At 46.5% G+C, this 23609-nt stretch overlaps 6 protein-coding genes across 6 annotated transcripts; 5 read left to right on the top strand and 1 right to left on the bottom strand.

The window, feature by feature from the left end:
• The first annotated feature begins 2091 nt into the window (after positions 1-2091).
• LOC131284803 (uncharacterized) lies at positions 2092-5377 on the top strand. The gene is made up of 3 exons (XM_058313661.1): positions 2092-2796; positions 3402-3551; positions 3662-5377. The coding sequence occupies exons 1-3, from the start codon at positions 2092-2094 to the stop codon at positions 5375-5377; spliced, it is 2571 nt and encodes an 856-aa protein (XP_058169644.1).
• A 1146-nt stretch (positions 5378-6523) lies between these two features.
• Positions 6524-9231, top strand: LOC131284804 (uncharacterized). The gene is made up of 3 exons (XM_058313662.1): positions 6524-7219; positions 7300-7449; positions 7516-9231. Exons 1-3 carry the CDS (start codon positions 6524-6526, stop codon positions 9229-9231), a joined length of 2562 nt encoding a protein of 853 aa, XP_058169645.1.
• Positions 9232-12999: 3768 nt separating this feature from the next.
• LOC131284805 (uncharacterized) lies at positions 13000-15697 on the top strand. Its single transcript, XM_058313664.1, has 3 exons — positions 13000-13695; positions 13775-13924; positions 13991-15697. Exons 1-3 carry the CDS (start codon positions 13000-13002, stop codon positions 15695-15697), a joined length of 2553 nt encoding a protein of 850 aa, XP_058169647.1.
• A 145-nt stretch (positions 15698-15842) lies between these two features.
• LOC131284806 (uncharacterized) lies at positions 15843-19117 on the bottom strand. The gene is made up of 6 exons (XM_058313665.1): positions 18443-19117; positions 18244-18375; positions 17830-18177; positions 16533-17213; positions 16344-16475; positions 15843-16271 (listed from the first exon to the last, which is right to left on the bottom strand). The coding sequence occupies exons 1-6, from the start codon at positions 19115-19117 to the stop codon at positions 15843-15845; spliced, it is 2397 nt and encodes a 798-aa protein (XP_058169648.1).
• A 642-nt stretch (positions 19118-19759) lies between these two features.
• LOC131284807 (uncharacterized) lies at positions 19760-21253 on the top strand. The gene is made up of 4 exons (XM_058313666.1): positions 19760-19960; positions 20029-20760; positions 20828-20933; positions 21063-21253. Exons 1-4 carry the CDS (start codon positions 19760-19762, stop codon positions 21251-21253), a joined length of 1230 nt encoding a protein of 409 aa, XP_058169649.1.
• A 622-nt stretch (positions 21254-21875) lies between these two features.
• LOC131284808 (uncharacterized) lies at positions 21876-23276 on the top strand. Its single transcript, XM_058313667.1, has 3 exons — positions 21876-22088; positions 22147-23005; positions 23077-23276. The coding sequence occupies exons 1-3, from the start codon at positions 21876-21878 to the stop codon at positions 23274-23276; spliced, it is 1272 nt and encodes a 423-aa protein (XP_058169650.1).
• Positions 23277-23609: the final 333 nt, after the last annotated feature.

Raw genomic sequence — 23609 nt, forward strand, 5'->3', positions numbered from 1 at the left:
GAGGTGAGTTGAATTAGTCACGATATGATTCTATGTAGAGACAATCGGTGCTAGTACGGACATCGATTTCAGCTTACTTGCATCGGAGGAAGTCGACTATCTGACACGGTTTATAGACGGCAGCGTCTCGTGACAGGTGCTGAACTCCATACAAAAAAACTGTGTCATAATTCGCTCTAGATTTTTTCTTTGTATAGAGTTCAGTGACTGTCACGAAACGTCGCGTTTCGCGACGATGTAGTCTAGAATGAGGTGTTCTAAAGTCCCATGGAGCGACATCCAGACTACAGCGTGACATCGCCTGACAAGTGCTGCACTCCATACAAAAAAAAAACCTAGCTCGATTCGCGCGATTTCGCGCAAGGTTTTTTTTATATGGAGTGCAGCGCCTGTCAGGCGACGTCGCGCTGTAGTCTGGACGTGGTGTTAGTTTTTAAAGTTTGAGGAAACTAAAATGAATTATATTACTTTTTCTAGATATTTCAGGTTTATAATATTCAATTTTGTTAACAGAAAAAATCGGATACGACCATCAACACATTACTGTTAGATGGATTGGGACTCGGATTCGATGATCCGCATCTTCGATCATATTTGAATCGTGTGATGTGAATCTCTTGAGAGATTTGATTTTCCCACCACTACTAAATTGAAAAAAGGATATTTTGAAAACCGCGCGCTTAAAAAATATCCTTGGTTCGAATATAGCCAAATTCAACACGTGGTTCAGTGGTTGTAAAATGGAACAAATAATAAACTTACAGATAATAGCCAATGGTAATGAGGGTAAAGTTTTGGCAATATATAAAACCTATGTAAATCATCGTGACTGAGACTACTCCACTCGAGAGGGTACAATTGTGGTATTTTGAAAGTTTAGAATTCTCAGGACAGGCGAGATTATGGTAGCGACTGGCCCATGATCAGGTAAAAGCCTATTTTTATCCACAACATCCTTTGATATCTAATAAGGATAAGGAACATGACGACAGCTGTGTCAATAATAGATACTTTAATGTTCGAAAGATACACAAATGTGCTAAAGCTTAAGCTAGTTGCAGCATTTTTAACCAACTTTTCTTGGGACCTTTTATGCCGTCGTTGCGACGTTCGAAAGATACACAAAGGAGTTAAACCTTAAGCTAGTTGCAGCATTTTTAACCAGCTTTTCTTATCTTTTCTTCTTCCAGCTTGTAATGCGACGTGATTGATGGACCACTTATTAAAAACAACTTTTAGGTTTTTTTTATTGTTTAGCTCAACAAGTTTACAATCAGTGTTGAGGTAATATATTTCGAATATTTTGTTTGTTTTGCTGATAGTCACAGCGTGTTTGCCTCGCATTACTCTACTGAAATTTTTTTTTCCGCTACCGATACCGGCTCGTGCCAAAATCCTCCCGTTTTGGGCATTCATCGATAACATGGTGCGTGCCGCGAGTGTGGCGATGACGCCGCGTTAAAGATGAAAATGATCTACCGGTTGACTGATAGTTAGAGCCACGCGGCAGTTTACTATCTTATCGACTAAGTACAGCGCGAGCCTCCTGATATACACACAGGAAAAAGCCACACGACGATTGTTCGTTATGGTCCGGTCTAAGTACAGTGTATCTAGCATACGCCTAGCAAAAAGCGCCAATTTCATCAATTTGATGCGCCGCTTGTTTTTTTTGTGCGTATATTTCGGTTCAAGGTTCATCACTACGCTAAGGTTTTTATTAATGATCGTTTCATATCCCCCTAGCAGAGCGCCGCATGTAGAGTGAATAGTATTTTTAGAAATCAAATACTATCCCCCCCCGCATAGCGCCCGTTAAGTAAACACAATTGTGTCATTGTTTCGACCATGAAAACAAAAAAATGGGACATGCTTGCGAACAGTGCCTGATATTTCCATTTGCACTCCGTTCGAAAAGATAGATAACATCCCTTGCCAGGAGAAACAAATCAACATTAGCTGACCGCCGTCCGGGCCTCATCAAATTAGTTTAACGCAAGCATCCGTGAGGGACGGTTGGTTCGTCTTGGTTGTAACCCGTTGTATTTTCTATTTCGTCCGCGACGCAAATCTAATCTCTCAAACGTAGACATGGCGTCATCTAAGCCCGTCACCATTCCCGAGTGGATGACGAACGAGTTCTTTCGGGATGCTGTGGCCAAAAAGTTTGACGTGCCCGAAACGGCGCTCACCGTCGACGAGCTGGACGTACGTCCGGCGACGGAATCCGGAGACAATTTCGTGTCGGTCATGTACCGGGTTCGCGTTACCGTCCGTTTGACTTCAACAGTGGAACCGACGAAGCAACACCGTACCGCGTCGCTCATCGTGAAAGCGCTTCCCAGTATGGGACTGTCGGAGGAAATGATCATGTCGATGAATGTGTTTCCCAAGGAGACGGCCATGTACACCGAGATGCTGCCGGCGTTCGAGCGGCTGTACCGGGAGCGTGGCGTGGAGGTTGCCTTCGGTCCGCGCTGTCTGAAGCACTGCACCGACCCGACGGACATTATCGTGATGGAAGACCTGCAGGATCGCGACTTTCGCATGGCCAACCGGCGCGATGGGCTCGACCTGGAGCACTGCCAGACCCTGCTGAGACGGTTAGCTCAGTTCCATGCGGCTTCGGCGGTGCTGCACGAGAAGAATGGACCGTTCGACGACAAGTTCAAGGACGGAATGTACGCCGAGAAGAATCGCAAAATGTTCGAACAATTTCAAGAGATGCACGATGTGTTCATGTACGAAACGATGTGCAATTGGCCAGGAAAGGGCAAGTTTTATGCGGAACTGATGGTGAGTTTAAGTGAGACTATAGTTCAATGTTAAAACATGTTTTCCTTATTCACATCAATTATCTAACGCGCATCCACTTTTCCTTATACTGCTTCTTGGCGTAACAAACTTGTTGGTCATGCCTGCCTCGTTAAGGGCTTACGAGACTTTTTACACTATGTGTACGTGGATAATCAGTACTCTCGTACAAGGGAGGGTCCGATCTCGGATGGAATTCGAACCCACGCCGTCAAGGTGGTGAACCCCGGCGCTCATGGACGGATTTTCTATCGCTACCGCTACTGGCGCTACCGCTCGGCTGTCGCGGACCCCCATTCCTTATAATGAATTTTTAAAAGTAACTGATCCTTTAATAGTCTAGAAAATTTATTAAGAAAATGGTAACCTTTTCAAATCTTTACCCTATACACATGGTGGATAAGGAATGGATGCCATTAAGATCTTTGCTAGAAAAGCTGTTAAAAAAAATCCTCAAAAAAATAGAAAAATTACCGATTCGAGTAGATAGTTTAGTTTATTATCTTATCAGTGTAATTAAATTATTTTTCTTACTTTTTATCGTCATACCAATATGTATGACTAATTTTGTATTCCTCACTCCACAGAGACACTGGGGGATGGACATGTTCGACGCACTGCTACGTATCGCCAAACCCGATCCTAACAAATTCAATGTCTTGAACCATGGAGACATGTGGTGCAATAACATGATGTTCCAGTACACCGACGATAAAAAGATCCGGGAAATCACCCTCGTAAGTATCGTCTGTTGCTACGAATAGCTTGCTGCTAGTTTGGGTCAACAGATTACCGAATAGGTCAAGGCGTAGCAACGGGCAACTATAAAGTAATTTGTCGATTTCAGGTTGACTTCCAGATGAGCATGTGGTGCTCGCCAGTAATTGACCTTAACTATTTCCTATTCTCGTCGGTGCGCGCCGATTTGAAGCTGCGCGAGCTAGACTACTTGATTAGCTACTACCATCGTCATCTGAGCGACAGCCTGACGCTGCTCGGCTTTGGCGGCGTGCGCCCGACGCTGCAGGAACTCCACTCGGACTTCATCGACCGGCAGTTGTACGGGCTGTCGACGGCGTTTTCCATACTGCCCATCTGCCTGATGGAGAAAACCGAGGACGCGTCCATCGATCTGATGCTCGATCAGGGCGACGCCGGGACGGCGTTCAAGAAGAAAATGTACAACAATCCGACGTTCGTCGAGCAGATGGGAGTACTGATGGAGCACTTCCACGATACGGGCGCGTTCGATATTACCGGCCTTGGGGTGCAGCGTCCGGCGGAGATCGAGTGCGTTGGCAAGCTGGACCTGCCACTGTGGCTCGATCGAAGGTTTTTCGAGGACGTCGTGCAGTCCAAACTGGGAGCGTGTGCGGCCAACGAGCGTACGATTCGCGGCGTCCGGTTGGAGCTGGCCACGAAAAAGGGAGACAATTATGCGTCGGTGCTTTACCGTGCCAGAGTGGAGGTGCAAAACCGTCGCACGGGCGTCATCGAAAACTTCTCGACCGTCGTCAAGGCACCACCGAAGGGTGCGTTGGCGCAGCATATGTCCTACCTTCAGTACTCGGTGCGCGAGGTTCAGATGTACAAGCTGTACCTGCCAGCGTTCGAGCAGCTCTACCGGGAACGGGGAGTTGAAGTGCACTTCGGTCCGCGGTGCTTTAAGGTGTGCGAAAAACTCCCGGCCGATGTGCTGGTGTTGGACGACCTGACCTACGAAGACGGTAGCCGTATGGCGGATCGCCGCGCGGGACTAGACCAGAGCCATACCGAGCTTGCACTGGAGCTGTTGGCGCAATACCATGCCGCGTCCGCGGTTTATGTGGAGCAGGGCAACACCCTGTCGGAAGAGTTCGTCGCACCGAAAGTGATCGAAAACATGGACCGAATGGGCAAGGAACTGTTCCAGCCGATGCTGGACAACCTGATCGGTTACATGGCGGAATGGGACTGGGCAGCGGAGTACCATGCCGATCTGCAGGCACTAGCCAAAGATGTATTCAGTGTGCTGGTCAAGATCATCAGTCCACGGGAAGGTCGGTTCTGTGTGCTCAACCATGGCGATCTGTGGGTCAACAACATGTTGTTCAGCTATGGCACTGGTTCGAACGCAAACCGTGCGACCGGCGTCACCCTGGTCGATTTCCAGATGTGCTGCTGGGCCTCACCGGTGATCGATCTGCACAGCTTTCTATTCACCTCCGTGTGTCCGGAGCTGAGGCTGGCGAAGCTGAACTACTTCGTGCGCTACTACCAGGAGAAGCTGGTGGACAATCTCTTGCTGCTCGGCTACCGGCGCCCCTTACCGACGTTGCAGCAGCTTCATGTAGATTTCAACGATGCTCTTCTGTACGGGTTAACGATAGTGTTGGTCGGGCTACCATTCCTATTAGTTCCGGATGCGGTTGATGCATCGCATGATACGGACATCGGCAGCAACACCGAAGCGGGGCAACGATTTCAAAAGCTTCTTTTAGATAACGATGACTTGAGGGAGCAACTAAAGATGCTGCTTCCCTTCTTCCGCAATCGTGGCATTCTTCACCACAAGAGTACCTGAGGAGGGGTAGGAGTTCCTCCCTCCTCGACATGACGACATATAAACAACAGAGTCACAAATAAACACCAACCGTACGCTACGAACAACCGAGTATTTGCTTGGCACACGTTCCCAAACGTCGAATTTACGCATCGATCTAACACGCGTCAGCATGACTGTCCAGTTTTAAGCCATTCATGTGCCCCATTGAGTCAATTCGCTCTATGATTTGAGTTGAGACGCGAAGAAAAAACGATTGAAAATCGTAAATAATTTACCATGCGGACCTACAGCCGCCCGGTTTGAGGAAATATGTTAATGGGTTAAAACATTCCTTATATAGCTATCGCAGGCACACGCAAAGCATAAGCACCTTATCATTATGGTGGTTATTATCACAGAAAGAGATTTAATTTGACCATAGAAGGACATGGCACGCGATCCTTGTACGTGGTCGGGGCGATAAGCGAAGAGCGTGGTTTCAATATCGGTCAAAATTGTCTAAGACTGTGGTAGTTCCAAGTAATGAAGCTACCCGGGATGGTGTGAGGAAGCCTATAATAATCTAGCAGATAATAAAGATCACGTCATAAAATCAATTCCACTAGTGTGAGATGGATTGCATTTCTTTAATAAATATTTTTCAAAATTTCAGAAATATTTAAAACCATAAATATTTAAAACCAAAACCATAATCAAGAACTCATTTATCATTGTTCTCAAAATGAAATAATGTATATTTTTGTTTTCATTTTAAGTAGTTAATATATTTAAACAACTGTAATTTTTACATATGACAAGAAAGAAAACAGATTAAATTTTTATTTAAAAAATCAAATTCACAAATTGAAATTCATATGACACCAAGCAGCCAACATTGAATTTCCAGTGTTCACTACACTGTTTACAAATAAGATCCATCTAACGTCGATCGTTTTCTTGACTGATCGCAACACAATCAGTCTCCATGGTAAGAACGGTAAAGTGTTTATCTTCAAATATATTTGGCCGGGGAGTCCGCGGTCCCATCAGTTTTTGTTCCGCGGTTGCGGTGATCACATCGAACAAGAGTTTTTGCTACTCCGAAACCGCGCATTCAATTATCGCTTGGTGGACACCAAAAAAAGTCATAACCCGAACCGACCCATTCATCGAGTAAACATAACGATGGCTACACCTCCCAAGGCCACCGTCCCGGAGTGGATGACGAAAGAGTTTTTCGTGGATGCGATTGCAGCGAAGTTGACGCTCCCGGTGACCGATTTTACGATAGCCGATCTGGACGTGCGACCTGCGACGGAAGCTGGCGACAACTATGCGTCGGTATTGTACCGCGTTGCGGTGTCAGTGCAGGTGCACGGTTCCGAAGGCTACACCACCGTGTCGCTAATCGTGAAGGCCCTGCCTAAACTCGGCCTCTCAGATGAGTTGATCCAGCAGATGAACCTGTTCCCGAAGGAGATGACGATGTACGGGAAGGTGCTGCCGAGCCTGGAACAACTGTACCATCAACGTGGCCGAACGGATGTGCTGTTTGGACCTCGCTGCCTGAAACACGGCACCGAACCGACCGACGTGATCGTAATGGAAGACATGCGGGATCGCGACTTCCGCATGGCGAATCGGCGCCAGGGTATGGATATGGACCATACGCTAACGGTGTTGAGATGCATGGCGCAGTTCCATGCTGCGTCGGTGGTTTACTATGGCCAGCGAGGGCCTTCGGAGCAAAGGCTAATAGAGGGCATGTTTGCGGAGAAGGGACGCAAGATGCACGAGCAGTTTCAGGCGCAGCAGACTGCCTTTTTGTACAAGGTGATAAGCGGCTGGTCGGAGAAGGGCAAGTTCTTTGCCGACGTAATGGTATGTTAATGTTTGGGCGTTTGTACTTCCAAAGTATCGGATATAGATATTTCAATATTTAATTTTTCCCCACGATTTAGAAACATTGGGGCATGGATATGTTCGATGCGATGCTTAAAGTTACGCGCGCCGATCCTCAAAAATTCAATGTATTAAACCACGGTGATATGTGGTGTAATAACATCATGTTTCACTACACCCCCGACAATGGCGTTGATCAAATCGTGTTGGTAAGTGTGTCATTAATCAAAAAATGAATTCCTGATAACAACGCACCCGTCATGATTTTCACCCAGATCGACTATCAGATAAGCTTTTGGTCTTCCCCGGCGATCGATTTGCTGTACTTCTTGATGACCTCCGTCAATAGTGATCTTCGCCTTCCCCAGTTGGATTATTTTATTCGCTACTACCACGAACAACTGATGGAAAACCTCAACTTCCTGGATTACACCGAAAAGCGGCCTACGCTAAAGGAGCTACACTCGGACGTCATCGGTCACGGATTGTTTGGCTTCGTGATAGCTTTGACCCTCCTACCGGTGGTGCTGCTGGAGAAAACCGACGATGCGTCGATGGATCTGATGCTCGATATGGGAGAAGCCGGTGCCAACTTCAAACTGAAGCTGTACAACAACCCGGAGTATGTGCGACAAATGACGCAGATTATGGAGCATTTCTACAATTTGGGTGCGTTTGACATCCTGGAGCTGGGAGTGCAACGTGCGGCAGGGATCGATTGCGACCCACAATTGCAGCTGCCACTGTGGCTGGACAGGGAATTCGTCGAGCACGTGGTGCAGCAGAAGTTTGGCAACGACGCCGTGGAGAAACGCACCGTACGAGGGGCGTACGTGAAGAACGCTGCGAAGAAGGGCGACAATTATGCGGCCGCTCTGTACTCCGTAAAGGTGGATATGCTCCGAGCCAGTACAGCTACAGAGGAGACCCTTTCGCTCATCGTAAAAGCTCCGCCGAAGGGAAATGCCGCTGCCTATTCGCTGGATAAGGATATGTACGTGAGGGAACGGTATCTCTACGAAACGCTGATCCCAGCTTTTGAGGCATTGTACCGGGCTAAGGGAAGCACGGTAAAACTAGCGGCAAATTATTACAAGCCGCCCAACGGGTTGCCGGTGGAGGTGATTGTTATGGAGGACCTCACGGTGAGTGGATACCGGTTGGCGAACCGGCAGGAAGGCTTGGACAGAGCTCACACCGAGGCCGCACTCGAGCATTTGGCAAAATTTCATGCGGCGTCAGCCGTCTACTGTGAGAGTGGTCCGCCACTTCCGGCGATACTTACCGAGTCGTACAGCGATTATCAGATGGCCGAAAAAACTGACAAGTTGTTCGAGCACTCACTAGACAGCCTTTTCGAATACATGAACGGGTGGGACTTTGCTGAAGAGTATGCCGAAGATTTGGAGCGGGTTTCACGGCACATTTATCGGCTTCTTGTCAATACATGGACCGTCAATTCCAATGGATTCAACGTGCTGAACCATGGCGATGCCTGGATGAACAACATACTGTTTTCCTATGATAGCGACACCGTTGCACAGGTGGCCCTGGTTGACTATCAGTTCCCGACCTGGGGCTCACCGGTCTTCGATGTGATCCAGCTGTTGTTCTCTTCAGTTAGTCAAAGCCTGAAGCTATCAGAGCAGGCAGCGTTTGTACGATTCTACCAGAAAGAACTGGTGCAAAGCTTGCGTCTTCTTGGATACACCAAACCGATGCCGACGTTGCAAGGGTTGCAAATCGCCTTCAACGATCGACTTCTGGCGGCCATCAAAGCTACCGTGATCGACCTACCGTACGTCTTGGCCGATCCCAGCGAGGACGCGTCGGTGGAGGCTGCTGTCGCACAAACGGAGGCTGGACGCCAGTTCCAGAAGCTACTGTACGACAACGACCGGTACAAGGAGCAGATGAAAATGCTGCTACCGTACTTTAAGAACCGTGGTCTACTGACACCAGATGCCGCTTCTATCATTCGAAGTGAATAATTATGTTTCGAAATTTTAAAACATTTTGCTAGCATTGATAGTTCCAATTAGATTTCTTTCATATACTCAAGTTAAATTTTAAAATAAATTATTAACCTTCATAAATTAAAATGTGTCTAGTAGTATTCCACAAATTGGCTTCCTTTCATACCTCGTTATGGTCAGTCAGGTTGTAAAATAGTCCCATCTGGAACAACGTTCGAACACTACAAACGACTGAGGAAACAGCAAATCCTGCTCTTCAAGAGCAAGAAGCGTCGCATCGAGCAGTTGGACGAACAACTGATGGTGCAGCTTCCTCAATTAGTGGAAACTCTCCCATTCTACAGGATGTTGAAGAAGACACGAGGCGGCTTCACGCCAAACATCCCAATGTGTCCAAACGAGGACGGTAGCATTCTTACGGACGAACGAGAGGTGATCGAAAGGTGAAAGGGCTACTTCACGGACACCTAAACGGAGCGGAATTAGGGGAGTCCTGCAACGACGCAAGGAGAAGCGAGCAGCATATTAGCCAGGAGGTAGATGACGATGTGCCCCCACCATCCTTGGGCGAAGTTACTAGTGCCATCAAGCAGCTGAAACTGAACAAAGCAGCTGGCAGCGATGGGCTGGTGGCCGAATTATTAAAGATGGGTTCGGTAGAGCTTGCCGTCAGTATGCACCAGCTAATTGTGAAAATCTGGGAGCAGAAAAGGACACCGGAAGACTGGAATCTGGATGTTATCCACCCAGTGTACGAGAAGGGTGACAGAATGGACTGTGATAACTTTCGAGCCATCACTGCAATCTTCGCCACAGTCGCAATATTCGAGCCAATGGTGCCTACAAAATCCTATCCCAGATACTCTTCTGCAGACTGCGCGCCCCTTGCTACAGATTTCGTTGAAAGCTACCAAGCTGGATTTGTTGGAGGCAAATTCACCATCGACCAGATCTTTATTCTATGGCAGATCCTCCAGATCTTCAAGGCGGCCTTCGATACCATAGACACCCGCTTTCGCGGAAGCCGTCAACCTCATCGGGCGGAACACTAGTACGGTGTGCGAGGCATACAGTCGACTGAAACTCTCGTACAGGGGAGGGTACGGCCTTGGTTGGGATAGTGACAGAGCCAGGCTGGAGAGCAGTGTATCAGTGGACGGCCGAGAACTTGAGGTAGTAGAGGAGTTCTGTTACCTCGGCACTGTCGCAGTTCCGGACAACAACGTAAGCTGCGAAATCCTGAGGCGCATTGTTCAAGGGAATCAGGCCCACTATGGGCTCCACAAGCTCCTGAGATCCAAATGGTCCAGTCTATCTTTGGTGGTGCGTGTGCGCAAAGCATGTGGAGGAGAAGGATAAACCACGAGTTAGCTGAGCTATATGGGGTGCCGGGCATCCTGACGTCAAGTCATCGTCATGGCAACGGATTCCGACAGGGTAAGTAAAATAAGCACTCCATGCTTTTGTACCTGCTTGAACAGCTCGTCGTATGATCACATTTCCGTGGCAGTTGAGATCAAAACGTACAAGATATCCGAAGCAAAACAGCCATAGAATGCTGTTTGGAAGTCAAGCAACAGGCACACGAGCACATAAGTTAATAGTTTTGATTGTTTGTTCCCCATATGTGCGCTCAAATGTAGTTCACTAACGAACAGAACACCATCCTCCCGAAACATGATTTGGCATGGCCATAGATCATCATGACTTAAAACGTTAAAATTCGCGAAATCCTTAAGCAGCACTCGGCAGCATTCACTCAGCAAGTGGCCATCGATTTGTTTCTGAAAACGAAAAACATTGTGTGACTGCAAGAAAAAGTTAACTTCCCACCACTTACGAAAGGCGTGACATATTCCTCTGGCAGACCTCGTTCATGTAGATTTTGTACGAAGGCGCTGTAAAGAACTTCGTAGTGTCTTCCTATTACTCCAATTGTAGATGAGGCACGAGAAGCATGGTCGTGTCAACGTCCCAGCGTGAGAGGATGGAGAACGAGGCAGATCGATGATCTATTATATATATATTATATGCCGCCGAGAAAGTCGTTCTTTTTGGATTGTGCCACCGCCGAGGAAGAACGAGATAAATTTTAACACCACTACGTTAAGACACAGTGTTCAGAATTTCCGTTCTTACAAATAAGTAGTTGAAACTTATTAAGTGTACCAATAAGACCCAGTTTTTTTAACAGGCACTGAAAAATTCCACCGTGTGCTAACTAGAAGCGTTCATCGTGGCGCGTTTAGGACACTGAACACATACAACAAACTAAAGCTAGGGTCTCGACTGGGCAGGGGTATGCTTTATGCTGTTGCTTTTTTTAACCTCACGGAAAGATAAGCAGCACTTGTCCGATAATGCGGCGTTCGTCAGTCACAATAACCTAGCTTCAATGTTACTGAGTAGTGTTGTGCCTTATGAATCTTTAGGCGAGATTCATTCATATAAATCTTTCGCCTGAGATTCAAATTAATTCATTAATTTTTTGAGATTCAAATCTTAAAACATTGCTGAATCTTGAAAACATCAATGATTCTTCATGAATCTTTCATTAAACTTACACGAATCTTTATGATTAGTTGGTGTGGATTATGCCTCGAAAAAAAGGTGTCTCTCTTCCCATTTTATGGGATTTTCTGTTTTGTTCTTCAAAATTAATGAATCTGTGGGATTCGTGAATCTTTCATTAAAAGATTCCTGAATCTCGAAAACGAAGCAAAGAGTCTTTCAGAATCTCGAATTTTAATCGGAATTACACAACTCTACTTGGCACGCGTTATCAAATGTCGAATTTACGCATCGATCTAACATGTGTCAGCATGACTGTCCAGTTTTCAGCCATTCATGTGTCCCATTGAGTCGATGCGCGCTATGTTTTGAATTGAAACGCGAAAAAAAAGATTGAAAATCGTAAATAATTTACCATGCGGACCTAGAGCCGCCCGGTTAGAGGAACCATGTTGATAGGTTAAAAAATTCCTTATATAGCTATGTCAGACACAAACAAGGCATGAGCACCTTATCGTTACGGTGGTTATTATCACAGAAATAGATTTAACTTTACCATAGAAGGATATATCACGCGATTTTTGTACGTGACCGGGCCGATAAGCGAAGAGCGACATGCCTTCAATATCGGTCAAAGTTGCGCAAGAATGTGGTAGTTCCAAGCAATGACGCTAACCGGGATGGCGTGGGGAATCCAATAATAATGCAGCAGATAACAACGAACACGTCATAAAATCAATCCCACCAGTATGAGATAGTATGTATTTCTTAAATAAATATTTTTAAAAATTCAGAAATATTTAAGGCAGAACTAATAGCCAACTTTCGCTAATCTTTTGTATTATAAGCAAGAACTCTCAAAATGATATATTGTATACTTTTTCAATTTACGTAATTGATATTTTTAAACAACTCTAACTTATTAACGTATTACGAGAACACTAATATTTTTAAATTTTTATTTGCATTTTGCAAATGCACAAATTGAAATTCATATGACACCAAGCTACCAACATTGAACACTCCAGTGTTCACTGCACTGCCTACAAATAAGATCCATGTAACGTCGATCCTTTTCTTTACTGATCCCAACACATTCAGCCTCGATGGTAAAAAAGGTAAAGTGTTTATCTTCAAATATATTTGGCCGGAGAGTAAGCGGTCCCATCAGTTTTTCTTCCGCGGTTGCGGCGATCACCTCGAACAGTGTGTGCTTGGTGGATAAAAAAAAGTCTTAACCCGACCCGCCCCATCTGTTGAGTAAAAATAACGATGGCTACACCTCCCAAGGCCACCGTCCCGGAGTGGATGACGAAAGAGTTTTTCGTGGATGCGATTGCAGCGAAGTTGACGCTCCCGGTGACCGATTTTACGATAGCCGATCTGGACGTGCGACCTGCGACGGAAGCTGGCGACAACTATGCGTCGGTGTTGTACCGTGTGGCGGTGTCGGTGCAGGTGCACGGTTCCGAAGGCCACACAACCGTGTCGCTAATCGTGAAGGCCCTACCCAAATTCGGTCTGACGGACGAGTTGATCCAGCAGATGAACCTGTTCCCGAAGGAGATGACGATGTACGGGAAGGTGCTACCGAGCCTGGAACAACTTTACCATCAGCGTGGCCGAACGGATGTGATGTTTGGACCTCGCTGCCTGAAACACGGCACTGAGCCGACCGACGTGATCGTAATGGAGGACATGCGGGATCGCGACTTCCGCCTGGTGAATCGACGCCAGGGTATGGATATGGACCATACGCTAACGGTGTTGAGATGCATGGCGCAGTTCCATGCTGCGTCGGTGGTTTACTATGGCCAGCGAGGGCCTTCGGAGCAGAGGCTGCTCGAGGGCATGTTTGCGGAGAAGGGACGCAAAATGCACGAACAGCTTCAGGCGATGCAAAGTGCGTTTATGTACATGGTGGTAAGCGGCTGGTCGGAGAAGGGCAAGTTCTTTGCCAACTTAATGGTATGTTAATTTTTGAGATCATGTACTTCTAACGTTTCATAGCTATATGAAAGCCATTTAATTTTTCTCCACATTTCAGAAACATTGGGGCATGGATATGTTCGATGCTTCACTTAAAGTCTCGCGCGCTGATCCCCAAAAATTCAATGTACTAAACCACGGTGATATGTGGTGTAATAACATCATGTTTCACTACACCACCGACAATGCGATTGATGAAATCGTGCTGGTAAGTGTGTCATTAATCAAAAAATGAATTCCTGATAATGACACACCCGTCATGATTTTCACCCAGATCGACTATCAGATAAGCTTTTGGTCTTCCCCGGCGATCGATTTGCTGTACTTCTTGATGACCTCCGTCAATAGTGATCTTCGCCTTCCCCAGTTGGATTATTTTATTCGCTACTACCACGAACAACTGATGGAAAACCTCAACTTCCTGGATTACACCGAAAAGCGGCCTACGCTAAAGGAGCTACACTCGGACGTCATCGGTCACGGATTGTTTGGCTTCGTGATAGCTTTGACCCTCCTACCGGTGGTGCTGCTGGAGAAAACCGACGATGCGTCGATGGATCTGATGCTCGATATGGGAGAAGCCGGTGCCAACTTCAAACTGAAGCTGTACAACAACCCGGAGTATGTGCGACAAATGACGCAGATTATGGAGCATTTCTACAATTTGGGTGCGTTTGACATCCTGGAGCTGGGAGTGCAACGTGCGGCAGGGATCGATTGCGACCCACAATTGCAGCTGCCACTGTGGCTGGACAGGGAATTCGTCGAGCACGTGGTGCAGCAGAAGTTTGGCAACGACGCCGTGGAGAAACGCACCGTACGAGGGGCGTACGTGAAGAACGCTGCGAAGAAGGGCGACAATTATGCGGCCGCTCTGTACTCCGTAAAGGTGGATATGCTCCGAGCCAGTACAGCTACAGAGGAGACCCTTTCGCTCATCGTAAAAGCTCCGCCGAAGGGAAATGCCGCTGCCTATTCGCTGGATAAGGATATGTACGTGAGGGAACGGTATCTCTACGAAACGCTGATCCCAGCTTTTGAGGCATTGTACCGGGCTAAGGGAAGCACGGTAAAACTAGCGGCAAATTATTACAAGCCGCCCAACGGGCTGCCGGTGGAGGTGATTGTTATGGAGGACCTCACGGTGAGTGGATACCGGTTGGCGAACCGGCAGGAAGGCTTGGACAGAGCTCACACCGAGGCCGCACTCGAGCATTTGGCAAAGTTTCATGCGGCATCAGCCGTCTACGGTGAGAGTGGTCCGCCGCTTCCGGCGATACTTACCGAGTCATACAGCGATTATCAGATGGCCGAAAAAACCGACAAGCTGTTCGAGCCCTCACTGGACAGCCTGTTCGAATATATGAAGGGGTGGGACTTTGCTGAAGAGTATGCCGAAGATTTGGAGCGGGTTTCACGGCACATTTATCGGCTTCTTGTCGATACGTGGACCGTCGATTCCAATGGATTCAACGTGCTGAACCATGGCGATGTCTGGATGAACAACATACTGTTTTCTTACGCTAGCGACACCGTTGCGCAGGTGGCCCTGGTTGACTATCAGTTCCCGACCTGGGGCTCACCGGTCTTCGATGTGATCCAGCTGTTGTTCTCTTCAGTTAGTCAAAGCCTGAAGCTATCAGAGCAGGCAGCGTTTGTACGATTCTACCAGAAAGAACTGGTGCAAAACTTGCGTCTTCTTGGATACACCAAACCGATGCCGACGTTGCAAGGGTTGCAAATCGCCTTCAACGATCGACTTCTGGCGGCCATCAAAGCTACCGTGATCGACCTACCGTACGTCTTGGCCGATCCCAGCGAGGACGCGTCGGTGGAGGCTGCTGTCGCACAAACGGAGGCAGGACGCCAGTTCCAGAAGCTACTGTTCGACAACGACCGGTACAAGGAGCAGATGAAAATGCTGCTACCGTACTTTAAGAACCGTGGTCTACTGACACCTGATGCCGCTTCTGTCAACTGAAGTGAATAACTATTTCTCGAAATTATATAATACTTTTAGCATTGTCCAGTTGGATTTCTTTCAATGTACAAGTTAAATGTTTAAATAAATTATTAACCTCCTAAATTAAAATGTTTATAATAATTTTCTTTAAATTCGCTTTCTTTCATCCCTCGTTTTGGTCTGTCAAGTTGGAAAATAGTCCCATGTGGAACAACGTTGGTATGAGCCGGTCTACTAGCTGAACAAAGTCCGGACTATTGTACACGCGTTTCAGCAAGGCTTCTCCATCCGGATGATCAGTGCTTATCTTTTCCATATCGACAATCTCCACGACATTGGCCATCGTCATGGCAACGGCCTCCGACAGGGTAGGTAAAATAAGCACTCCATGCTTTTGTACCTGCTTGAACAGCTCGTCGTACGACGGTATCGGCTTACCATAAGCTAACACTTGAAAACTATCCACTAATTGACGGTAATAGTACTGCAGCAGCTCCACCAGTCCATCGCAAAGCATTTCCGTGGCAGTTGAGATCAAAAAGTACAAGATATCAGATGCAAAACACCCATAGAATGCGGTTTGGAAGTCAAGCTGTTGCAAGCATAGGTGATAAGTAGTTATGATTGTTTGTTCCACACATGTGCGATCAAATAATTTACTTACGAACAGAACATCATCCTCCCCAAACATGATATTGCATGGCCATAGATCATCATGATTTAAAACGTTAAAATTCGCGGAATCCTTACGCAGCACTCGGCAGCATTCACTCAGCAAGTGGCCATCGATTTGTTTCTGAAAACGAAAAAACATTGTGTGACTGCAAGAAAAAGTTAACTTTCCCTGGCTTACCAAAGGCGTAACATATTCCTCTGGTAGACCTCGTTCATGTAGACTTTGTACGAAGGCGCCGTAGAGAACTTCGTAGTGTCTTCCTATGACTCCAATTGTATCTTCTCTAAAAATTCCCTCAGCAAAGTGCGCGGAAAAACAACCTCCCGCTTCCAGGTACACCACAGACGTCGCGTGGAACTTTGCCAATTTAGAAAGGATCGCTTTAACGTCCTTTACTGGGAGTCCGTATCGTTTCGATCTCATGTGAAAGTTTCTTTGGTTGAGATCCTCCATTACGATCACCGTTTCGTGGCCATCGGTCGCCTTGAACATCCTTGGTCCAAACTGCACACCGCCCTTTGCGAGCCACAGTCGTTCAAACTCCGGCAGCACATGTCCATAAAGTTCACGTTCTTTCGGGAAAGCGGACAAGACATCTACCACTGTAGCACCAAACGCTTGGTCTGATTTTTCCTTCACGATGTACGACAGCGTCTTAATCTCTCGAGATGGTCCAACTTCCACTTCGAGCGTTACTCGGTGGATGAGAGACATATAGCCCACCGTTTCGCTGTTTGCCTCGCCAATACGTATTTTTTTCACAACCGCAGGACAGGCATTCTGCGGAGACAAATCAGCTTCGATTATGTCTCTAAAAAACTCCACAGAACGCCAACTAGCAGCTTCCATCGTGGAACCCTATGACACTGAACACCTACGACACAGTGTAGCTAGGGAACTCGACTGGGCAGGGAAATGCCCTATGTTGTAACTCTATTTATCTAGCGTCACGAAAAGATAAACAATGCCCGGTCGATAATGGAACCATCATGATTCAACAACTACACATTACCCCGCATCATGTTGGGGCTCTTACTAACTTCAATTCTGGAAGTTATAGCTGTGTGTGTCCACTTGTCGGTCGACCTTGAAACGCGAGCTGGAATACGCCGATGCTCCCTGTGCGCCAAGAACCCCTAAGCGCTGGAGCTTTAATTTTCTTACGGCAATAATTAGCATCCGCTTCAGGGGTCGACACATTTTCAGTTAAACATGACATAATTTTAAAAAACTAGCATTTATGTTTATTTTAGTTTCTACATTGATAGTATGTACACGTCACACTTTTTGAAATAAACATGGTATTTTTTAATTTTAAATTGCCCGGAAAACGACCTAGGAAAAGAGAAATATATTTATTTGAAAACAGAAAAAGTCAGGACAGGACCCATTCTCAAGACTCAGGTCTATCGGTCAAGTTTGTAAATAGTCCCAACTTGAACAACTTTGGTAGGAGCCTGTTTATTAGTGCAACATAGGCCGGATTACTATACACTTGGTTCCGCAAGGCGGCTCCAGCCGGATGATCAGAAGTTATGTTTTCCATATCGCTGGCCTCCGTGAGACCGGTCATCATGATCGCCACGGCTTCCGATAAAGGCGGTAGAAGGAGTACCCCACACTTTTGTATCTGCCTGAACAGCTCGTCGTACGACGGTATCGGCTTATTGTAGCCAAGTGCGGTAAAACTATTCACCAACTGCCGGTAGTAATACTGCAGCAGTTCCTCCAGCTCATCGCAAAGTATTTCAGTGGCGGTTGTGACTAGCAGGTAGAGAATATCCGAAGCAAAACACCCATAGAACGCTGTTTGAAAGTCCAGCTATTTTGGGAAAGAAGAAATAAAATGCAATAAGATGCAAGTTTAATCGTTTTGGCTCACACTTACCAAAAGTAAGTTATCGTTATCGAACATCACATTGTTGGACCACAAGTCACCATGGTTTAGAACGTTGAAATTCGCTGCGTTGACACGCAAAACTCGGCAACATTCCTTTAGCAAGCGGCCATCGATTTGTTTCTGAAAACGAAAATCCGTTGAATTAAAATAGAAGAGATTAAACTCTCAAGAACTTTCCACATCTTACCAAAGCGTTAAGATATTCCTCTGCTAATTTTCGCGCCTCGAGACTTTTCACAAAAGCACTGTAGAGAACTTCGTAGTAATCTTCTATGGCGTCGATAGTCCCTTCTGAATAGACTCCCCGGGTAAAGTGTTCGGAGAAACTACCTCCCGCTTCCAGGTACACAACAGACGTCGCGTGAAACTTTGCTACCTTGGAAAGGATCGCTTTAACATCTTCCACTGGGAGTCCGTATCTTTTCGGTCTCATCCGAAAGTTGCTTCGGCTGAGATCCTCCATAACGATCACCGTTTCATGGCCATCGGTTGCTTTGAACATCTTTGGCCCAAAGCGTACACCACCCGCTTTTAACCAGAGACGTTCAAATTCCGGCAGCAGATGCTCGTAGAATACGCGTTCTTTCGGGAAAACGGACAAAAGATCACTCAGCGAACCACCAAACGCTTGGTCTGATTTTTCCTTCACGATGTACGACAGCGTCTTGATCTCTCGGGATGGTCCAACTTCCACTTCGAGCGTTACTCGGTGGATGAGAGACATATAGCCCGCCGTTTCGCTGTTGGCCTCACCGATGTGCAATCCTTTGACGTGTATCGGTCCATCGTTTTGATTGGCGAACTCGGCTTCGATTATGGCACTAAAAAATTCCACCGTGCGCCAGCTAGGAGCGTCCATCATGGCGCGTTTATGACACTGAACACGTACAACACACTGAAGCTAGGGTCTCGACTGGGCAGGGGAATGCTTTATGTTGTTGCTATATTTATTTAGCCTCACGAAAAGATAAACAGCGCTCGTCCGATAATGCGGCGTTCGTCAATCACAACACCTATCTTCAATGTTCCTAAGTGGTTCTTTTTTACCATTACCTCAACGCTGTTTTGTTATTCGATCTCCGCGATACATAAGCTTGTAGTTGTGTGCGTCTAATCATAAATGAAACATGTTTCGTTGACCTTGAACCCCGAAAGTTGATGATGAATTCCAATACCGAAAAACATGTTCTACATTTTTGTGTATACAAATCCTTTTCCCAACATTTCGTGCTCACCATTTTGAGACAAACCTCATCAGTCGGCTGCTCATAGATGTTGCTAATTTACCGCTCGTTTATTGGGGGGGAATCATTTTCGTCACACATTGTCGGATAACGTTATCATTGTTGGGAGAAACGAATTTGTCTTCAGATAGGAACCGTTTGTGCCCAGCACGCTGTATTGCACTGGAAGCGTTAGCTCACGGTGGTACTTGGCAATAATATTGTGAAACATTCAAACCAGTGCTTCAATATTGTGAAATACCAACTGCACAGCATTCAAAATGGTCGAGCTGCAATGGATGACTCGGGAGCTTCTGGAAACCTTACTTGCCGGTCATCAGAATCTCACGCACATGGTTTCGTACGAAGTGAATTTTGCCACCAAAAAGGGGGACAATTATGCTAGTGAAATGTATCGCCTGACGGTGCATTTTGCAAGTGCATCTGGAGATGAACAAATTCAGAAGAATTATATATTAAAGGTAACGGTCGATATGTTGTTTGCTTTTGCAACTGTTACCGAATTCATTTCTTTTGGATCCTTTGCCAGGTCATCCCGGCCGGTGAAATTCAGCAGAAAGTGATGAAAGAGAACAGTATCTACCCAAGGGAAACGGTCATATACCGGGACATCTTGCCAAGGATCTATGATTTGTTGCGTTCGATCGGCGATAGCTCGATCATTTCTCCGATCTGTTTGGCTACCACTAGCACACCGAAAGAGATGCTGTTGTTTGAAGATGCCCGCGAGGACGGTTTCCGAATGGCCGATAGACGGCAGGGACTAGAACTCGATGCTAGCCGTTTGGTGATCATTAAGCTGGCCAAGTTACATGCCTGCTCCCGGTTGCTGTTCGATTCCAACGCGCAGCTGTTCGATCTTATGCTGGAAGGCTGCATTTCGGACGATCCCAGCAAGCAAACTTTTCTTCCTTACTATCGACGATGCGTTCAGCAGGTGATGCGTTTGGTTGCCCAGTGGAATGTGGATGGCCAGTGGGACACGGTGCTGGCAAAGCTAGAACGTTTGCAGGATAAGATCATTCCGTACGGATGTGCCGTCTACCGGCGTACGGATGAATGTTTCAGCGTACTCAACCATAACGATATCTGGATAAACAATATGATGTTCCGATACGATGAGGCAAACCGGGTTGAAGATCTTCGTCTGCTTGACTATCAACTGTCCTTCTACGGATCGCCGGGAGTGGATTTAAACTTTTTCCTCTACGGTTCCGTACGACCGGAAGTGCGGAAAAAGCACGAAGCAGAATTAATTCAGGTTGGACCGACCTAAGCATGATTTTAGTGTTCGCAAACAACTTTTAAAACTTTTATTTCTTTTGAAGCTTTACCATAGCACACTCAGCAGTACACTGACTCGGCTACAGTATCGTGGCCCTGTTCCGAACCTTCCAGACGTCCACGTGGAGATTATTCGTAAAGGTTTCCACCGTAAGTACACAGTCCAGGCACAGTCTCCAAGCCATTCAGCGAGGAAGTGGTATTAACCATTGTTGGAACACTCTGATAAGAATCCTCGTTGTCATCCTCGTTTTCGCAATTCTGCGTTCTACGTTGCAGGCGTCAACGCCGTCTTTCAACAGTTACCGTTTGCCATGATGGAAAACTCGGAAGATGCCGAAATGGACCTACTGCTGGGTGACGGTGACCGCAGTGAAGCCAGCAGACGGGAGCTGTTCGACAATCCACGTTACGTCAGTGTGCTGCCCGAGCTGTTACGAGAGTTTGATCTTGGCGGCTACCTAGATTAAATGGCCTCCGGTTGAGTCCTTCTGCCGGCCAGTATAAGCAGACAGCGTGCTAATATTATTCCAACGGGACAGCTTTGTCTTACCGAGATAATTCAATTGACACTGATTTTTGCCACGTGCCAGTAGAGGTTCTCTGTATGGATGTCGTCACGATAAGCAAATATCAACATCGTTATATAAATCGACACGCGTGTAGAATAAATAATGTCTTTGGGCTTCCCGTAATAGACTAAAAAATATGTAATAACATTGCTCAAATAGAGTTGTCATTTCTTGACTAATATTTGAAAGATATGTATCGTGAAAGCCCTAGAGATAGTAGAATTTCGCTCGAAGGTAAATCCAAAAGTAGTTTGTTGATCTCCGTGTAAGCTTTGCCCAACAAACGATGCCTGATGCAATTGCACATTCAAATGAGTGCACAATGAATGATGACAAGGGATAGGAGTAAATAGAAGTCGGTTGGAAGTGACCGCAATTTATGATACTAAAGCTACCCAACGGACGTTGTTCTCGGTTGATATAAAAACTACCGGCACGGCTGGATGATAGGTCATACAGCAGAAGCAGTTTGCCTTTGGTTCACAAACCAGGTGGTGTCTAATTAACTATTTGCCAGAAGATGCCAGAAAACACTGTGCCAGCGTGCCAGAATGAAGTCACCGATGTTCCGAGCTGGCTGGACGAGCAGTACGTTGAAAAGCTGCTACGTTGTGCATTGAAAGAAAAGTCTATCAAACTAAAGCAGCTGATTTTGAAATACGCCGTGCCGAAGGGTGATAACTTTGCCAGCATTATCTATCGTATCCAGGTGGTGTACCATGCAAAGGAAGAGGTAATTATCTTTCGAAAATTGAAGCTTGGGCGTCTGTATAATGGTTTGATTTTCTCAGTATGAAATAACTAGGACGTTCATCGTAAAAGGAATGATCACCGAAGGATTGGCTGGCGAAAAATTGCGCCAGTATGATGTGCAGCGCAAAGAGATGGACGTGTATCAGTACATCGTGCCGGAGTTGAAGCGCATGATGCAGTGTGTCGGAGAGCGGAGCGAGTTGTACCCATCGGCGTTGGCCATCGATCGCAAGCGTGAAGTGATTTTGTTCAAGGATCTCACCCTGGATGGATACAGAATGGCCGATCGTACGAAGGGACTGGACATGGTTCACTTGAAGATGGCCTTTAAGCTTATGGCCAAACTGCATGCCGGATCGCTCAAGCTACGCGAACAGCAACCGACCATCTTCGACCACTACCGAACGGGTATGATGACGCGTGAAACGGAAGCATTTCATCCGATGTTTGTGCGGATCTTTGACGCTCTGGTTGCTGAGATCGCTCGCTGGGGACCTGAGTGGGACTACTATCGCCGGAAGCTGGAAATCCTACGGCCGAACTTTGTAGAGTATGGCCTACGAGTGTTCGACAACGAACCGGATGCGAACGATCTGTGCGTGTTCGTGCACGGTGATCTGTGGGTGAACAACTTGCTGTACAAATATGACACACACGCGAACCCGATCGACGCGGTATTGCTGGACTTCCAGTACTGCTGCTACGGGACGCCGATGATCGATTTCTGTTACTTGTACTACACATCGGCCAGGAATGAAATACGCCAGAATTGCCTCGATGAGCTGTTGCAGTACTACTACTATGCTCTAAGAACGTGCGTAAGGGATCTTAAGTACCTTGGAACATTTCCAACCCTATATCAGTTTCTTCAGCAGTCGATGCGCAAAATGTTCTACGGTATGAAAGCACGCTTTATGGGACCATGCTGATACTGTGTTACTGAAAAAAATCTCTCCATATTCTTTCAGGTGTCTATTCAACATTCATAGCACTTCCGGTGCAGATGAACGACAAGACGGAAAATGCGGACTTTGACGCGCTCATGGGCGATGACGAGCGTGCGCAAATATACAAGCGAACGATCGTGTCCAATGACAAGTATCGGAAGATTATCCAAGGTTTGTTGCCACAGTTCGACCGAAAGGGTCTGCTAGATCCACTGTATTAGAACTTATTTGTTAATCCACAACAGAATACTGCAAGCTAAGTCGTCACTAATCGACCACTGAATCAAATAAACAATTATGAAATACTTTTCATCCATTACTGCACAGTTATCTCGCTTCACAAACACATTACGTCTTATCGGAGGTAAACCGCTCTTAGATGAATCAGCAGAAATAGAACCCCCAGTTTGAAAGTGATAACGTTCGACGGGTTTCGCCCCCAAAATGAGCCAACTCTCGCGTTGTTTGTGCCTCGTGTTTGTGCAATCGATCGGGAAGAAAGTAAAGTTTGTTTATTTGTACTAAACTCCTACGACCTCGTGACCTACATTACT

This window comes from Anopheles ziemanni, chromosome 3 (genome assembly GCF_943734765.1).
Source record: "Anopheles ziemanni chromosome 3, idAnoZiCoDA_A2_x.2, whole genome shotgun sequence".
NCBI lineage: Eukaryota > Metazoa > Arthropoda > Insecta > Diptera > Culicidae > Anopheles > Anopheles ziemanni.

Excerpts from the sequence above, each read along its gene's own strand:
- LOC131284803 (XM_058313661.1), top strand. The coding sequence starts at position 2,092 with ATGGCGTCATCTAAGCCCGTCACCATTCCCGAGTGGATGACGAACGAG. Across the intron at positions 2,797-3,401 it reads AGTTTTATGCGGAACTGATG|AGACACTGGGGGATGGACAT; the intron begins GTGAGTTTAAGT and ends CTCACTCCACAG. Across the intron at positions 3,552-3,661 it reads AGATCCGGGAAATCACCCTC|GTTGACTTCCAGATGAGCAT; the intron begins GTAAGTATCGTC and ends TGTCGATTTCAG.
- LOC131284804 (XM_058313662.1), top strand. The coding sequence starts at position 6,524 with ATGGCTACACCTCCCAAGGCCACCGTCCCGGAGTGGATGACGAAAGAG. Across the intron at positions 7,220-7,299 it reads AGTTCTTTGCCGACGTAATG|AAACATTGGGGCATGGATAT; the intron begins GTATGTTAATGT and ends CCCACGATTTAG. Across the intron at positions 7,450-7,515 it reads GCGTTGATCAAATCGTGTTG|ATCGACTATCAGATAAGCTT; the intron begins GTAAGTGTGTCA and ends ATTTTCACCCAG.
- LOC131284805 (XM_058313664.1), top strand. The coding sequence starts at position 13,000 with ATGGCTACACCTCCCAAGGCCACCGTCCCGGAGTGGATGACGAAAGAG. Across the intron at positions 13,696-13,774 it reads AGTTCTTTGCCAACTTAATG|AAACATTGGGGCATGGATAT; the intron begins GTATGTTAATTT and ends TCCACATTTCAG. Across the intron at positions 13,925-13,990 it reads CGATTGATGAAATCGTGCTG|ATCGACTATCAGATAAGCTT; the intron begins GTAAGTGTGTCA and ends ATTTTCACCCAG.
- LOC131284806 (XM_058313665.1), bottom strand. The coding sequence starts at position 19,117 with ATGATGGACGCTCCTAGCTGGCGCACGGTGGAATTTTTTAGTGCCATA. Across the intron at positions 18,178-18,243 it reads ATAACGATAACTTACTTTTG|CTGGACTTTCAAACAGCGTT; the intron begins GTAAGTGTGAGC and ends TTCCCAAAATAG. Across the intron at positions 16,476-16,532 it reads AGGAATATGTTACGCCTTTG|AAACAAATCGATGGCCACTT; the intron begins GTAAGCCAGGGA and ends TTTCGTTTTCAG.
- LOC131284807 (XM_058313666.1), top strand. The coding sequence starts at position 19,760 with ATGGTCGAGCTGCAATGGATGACTCGGGAGCTTCTGGAAACCTTACTT. Across the intron at positions 19,961-20,028 it reads AGAAGAATTATATATTAAAG|GTCATCCCGGCCGGTGAAAT; the intron begins GTAACGGTCGAT and ends ATCCTTTGCCAG. Across the intron at positions 20,934-21,062 it reads TATTCGTAAAGGTTTCCACC|GCGTCAACGCCGTCTTTCAA; the intron begins GTAAGTACACAG and ends TCTACGTTGCAG.
- LOC131284808 (XM_058313667.1), top strand. The coding sequence starts at position 21,876 with ATGCCAGAAAACACTGTGCCAGCGTGCCAGAATGAAGTCACCGATGTT. Across the intron at positions 22,089-22,146 it reads TGTACCATGCAAAGGAAGAG|TATGAAATAACTAGGACGTT; the intron begins GTAATTATCTTT and ends TGATTTTCTCAG. Across the intron at positions 23,006-23,076 it reads GATGCGCAAAATGTTCTACG|GTGTCTATTCAACATTCATA; the intron begins GTATGAAAGCAC and ends ATATTCTTTCAG.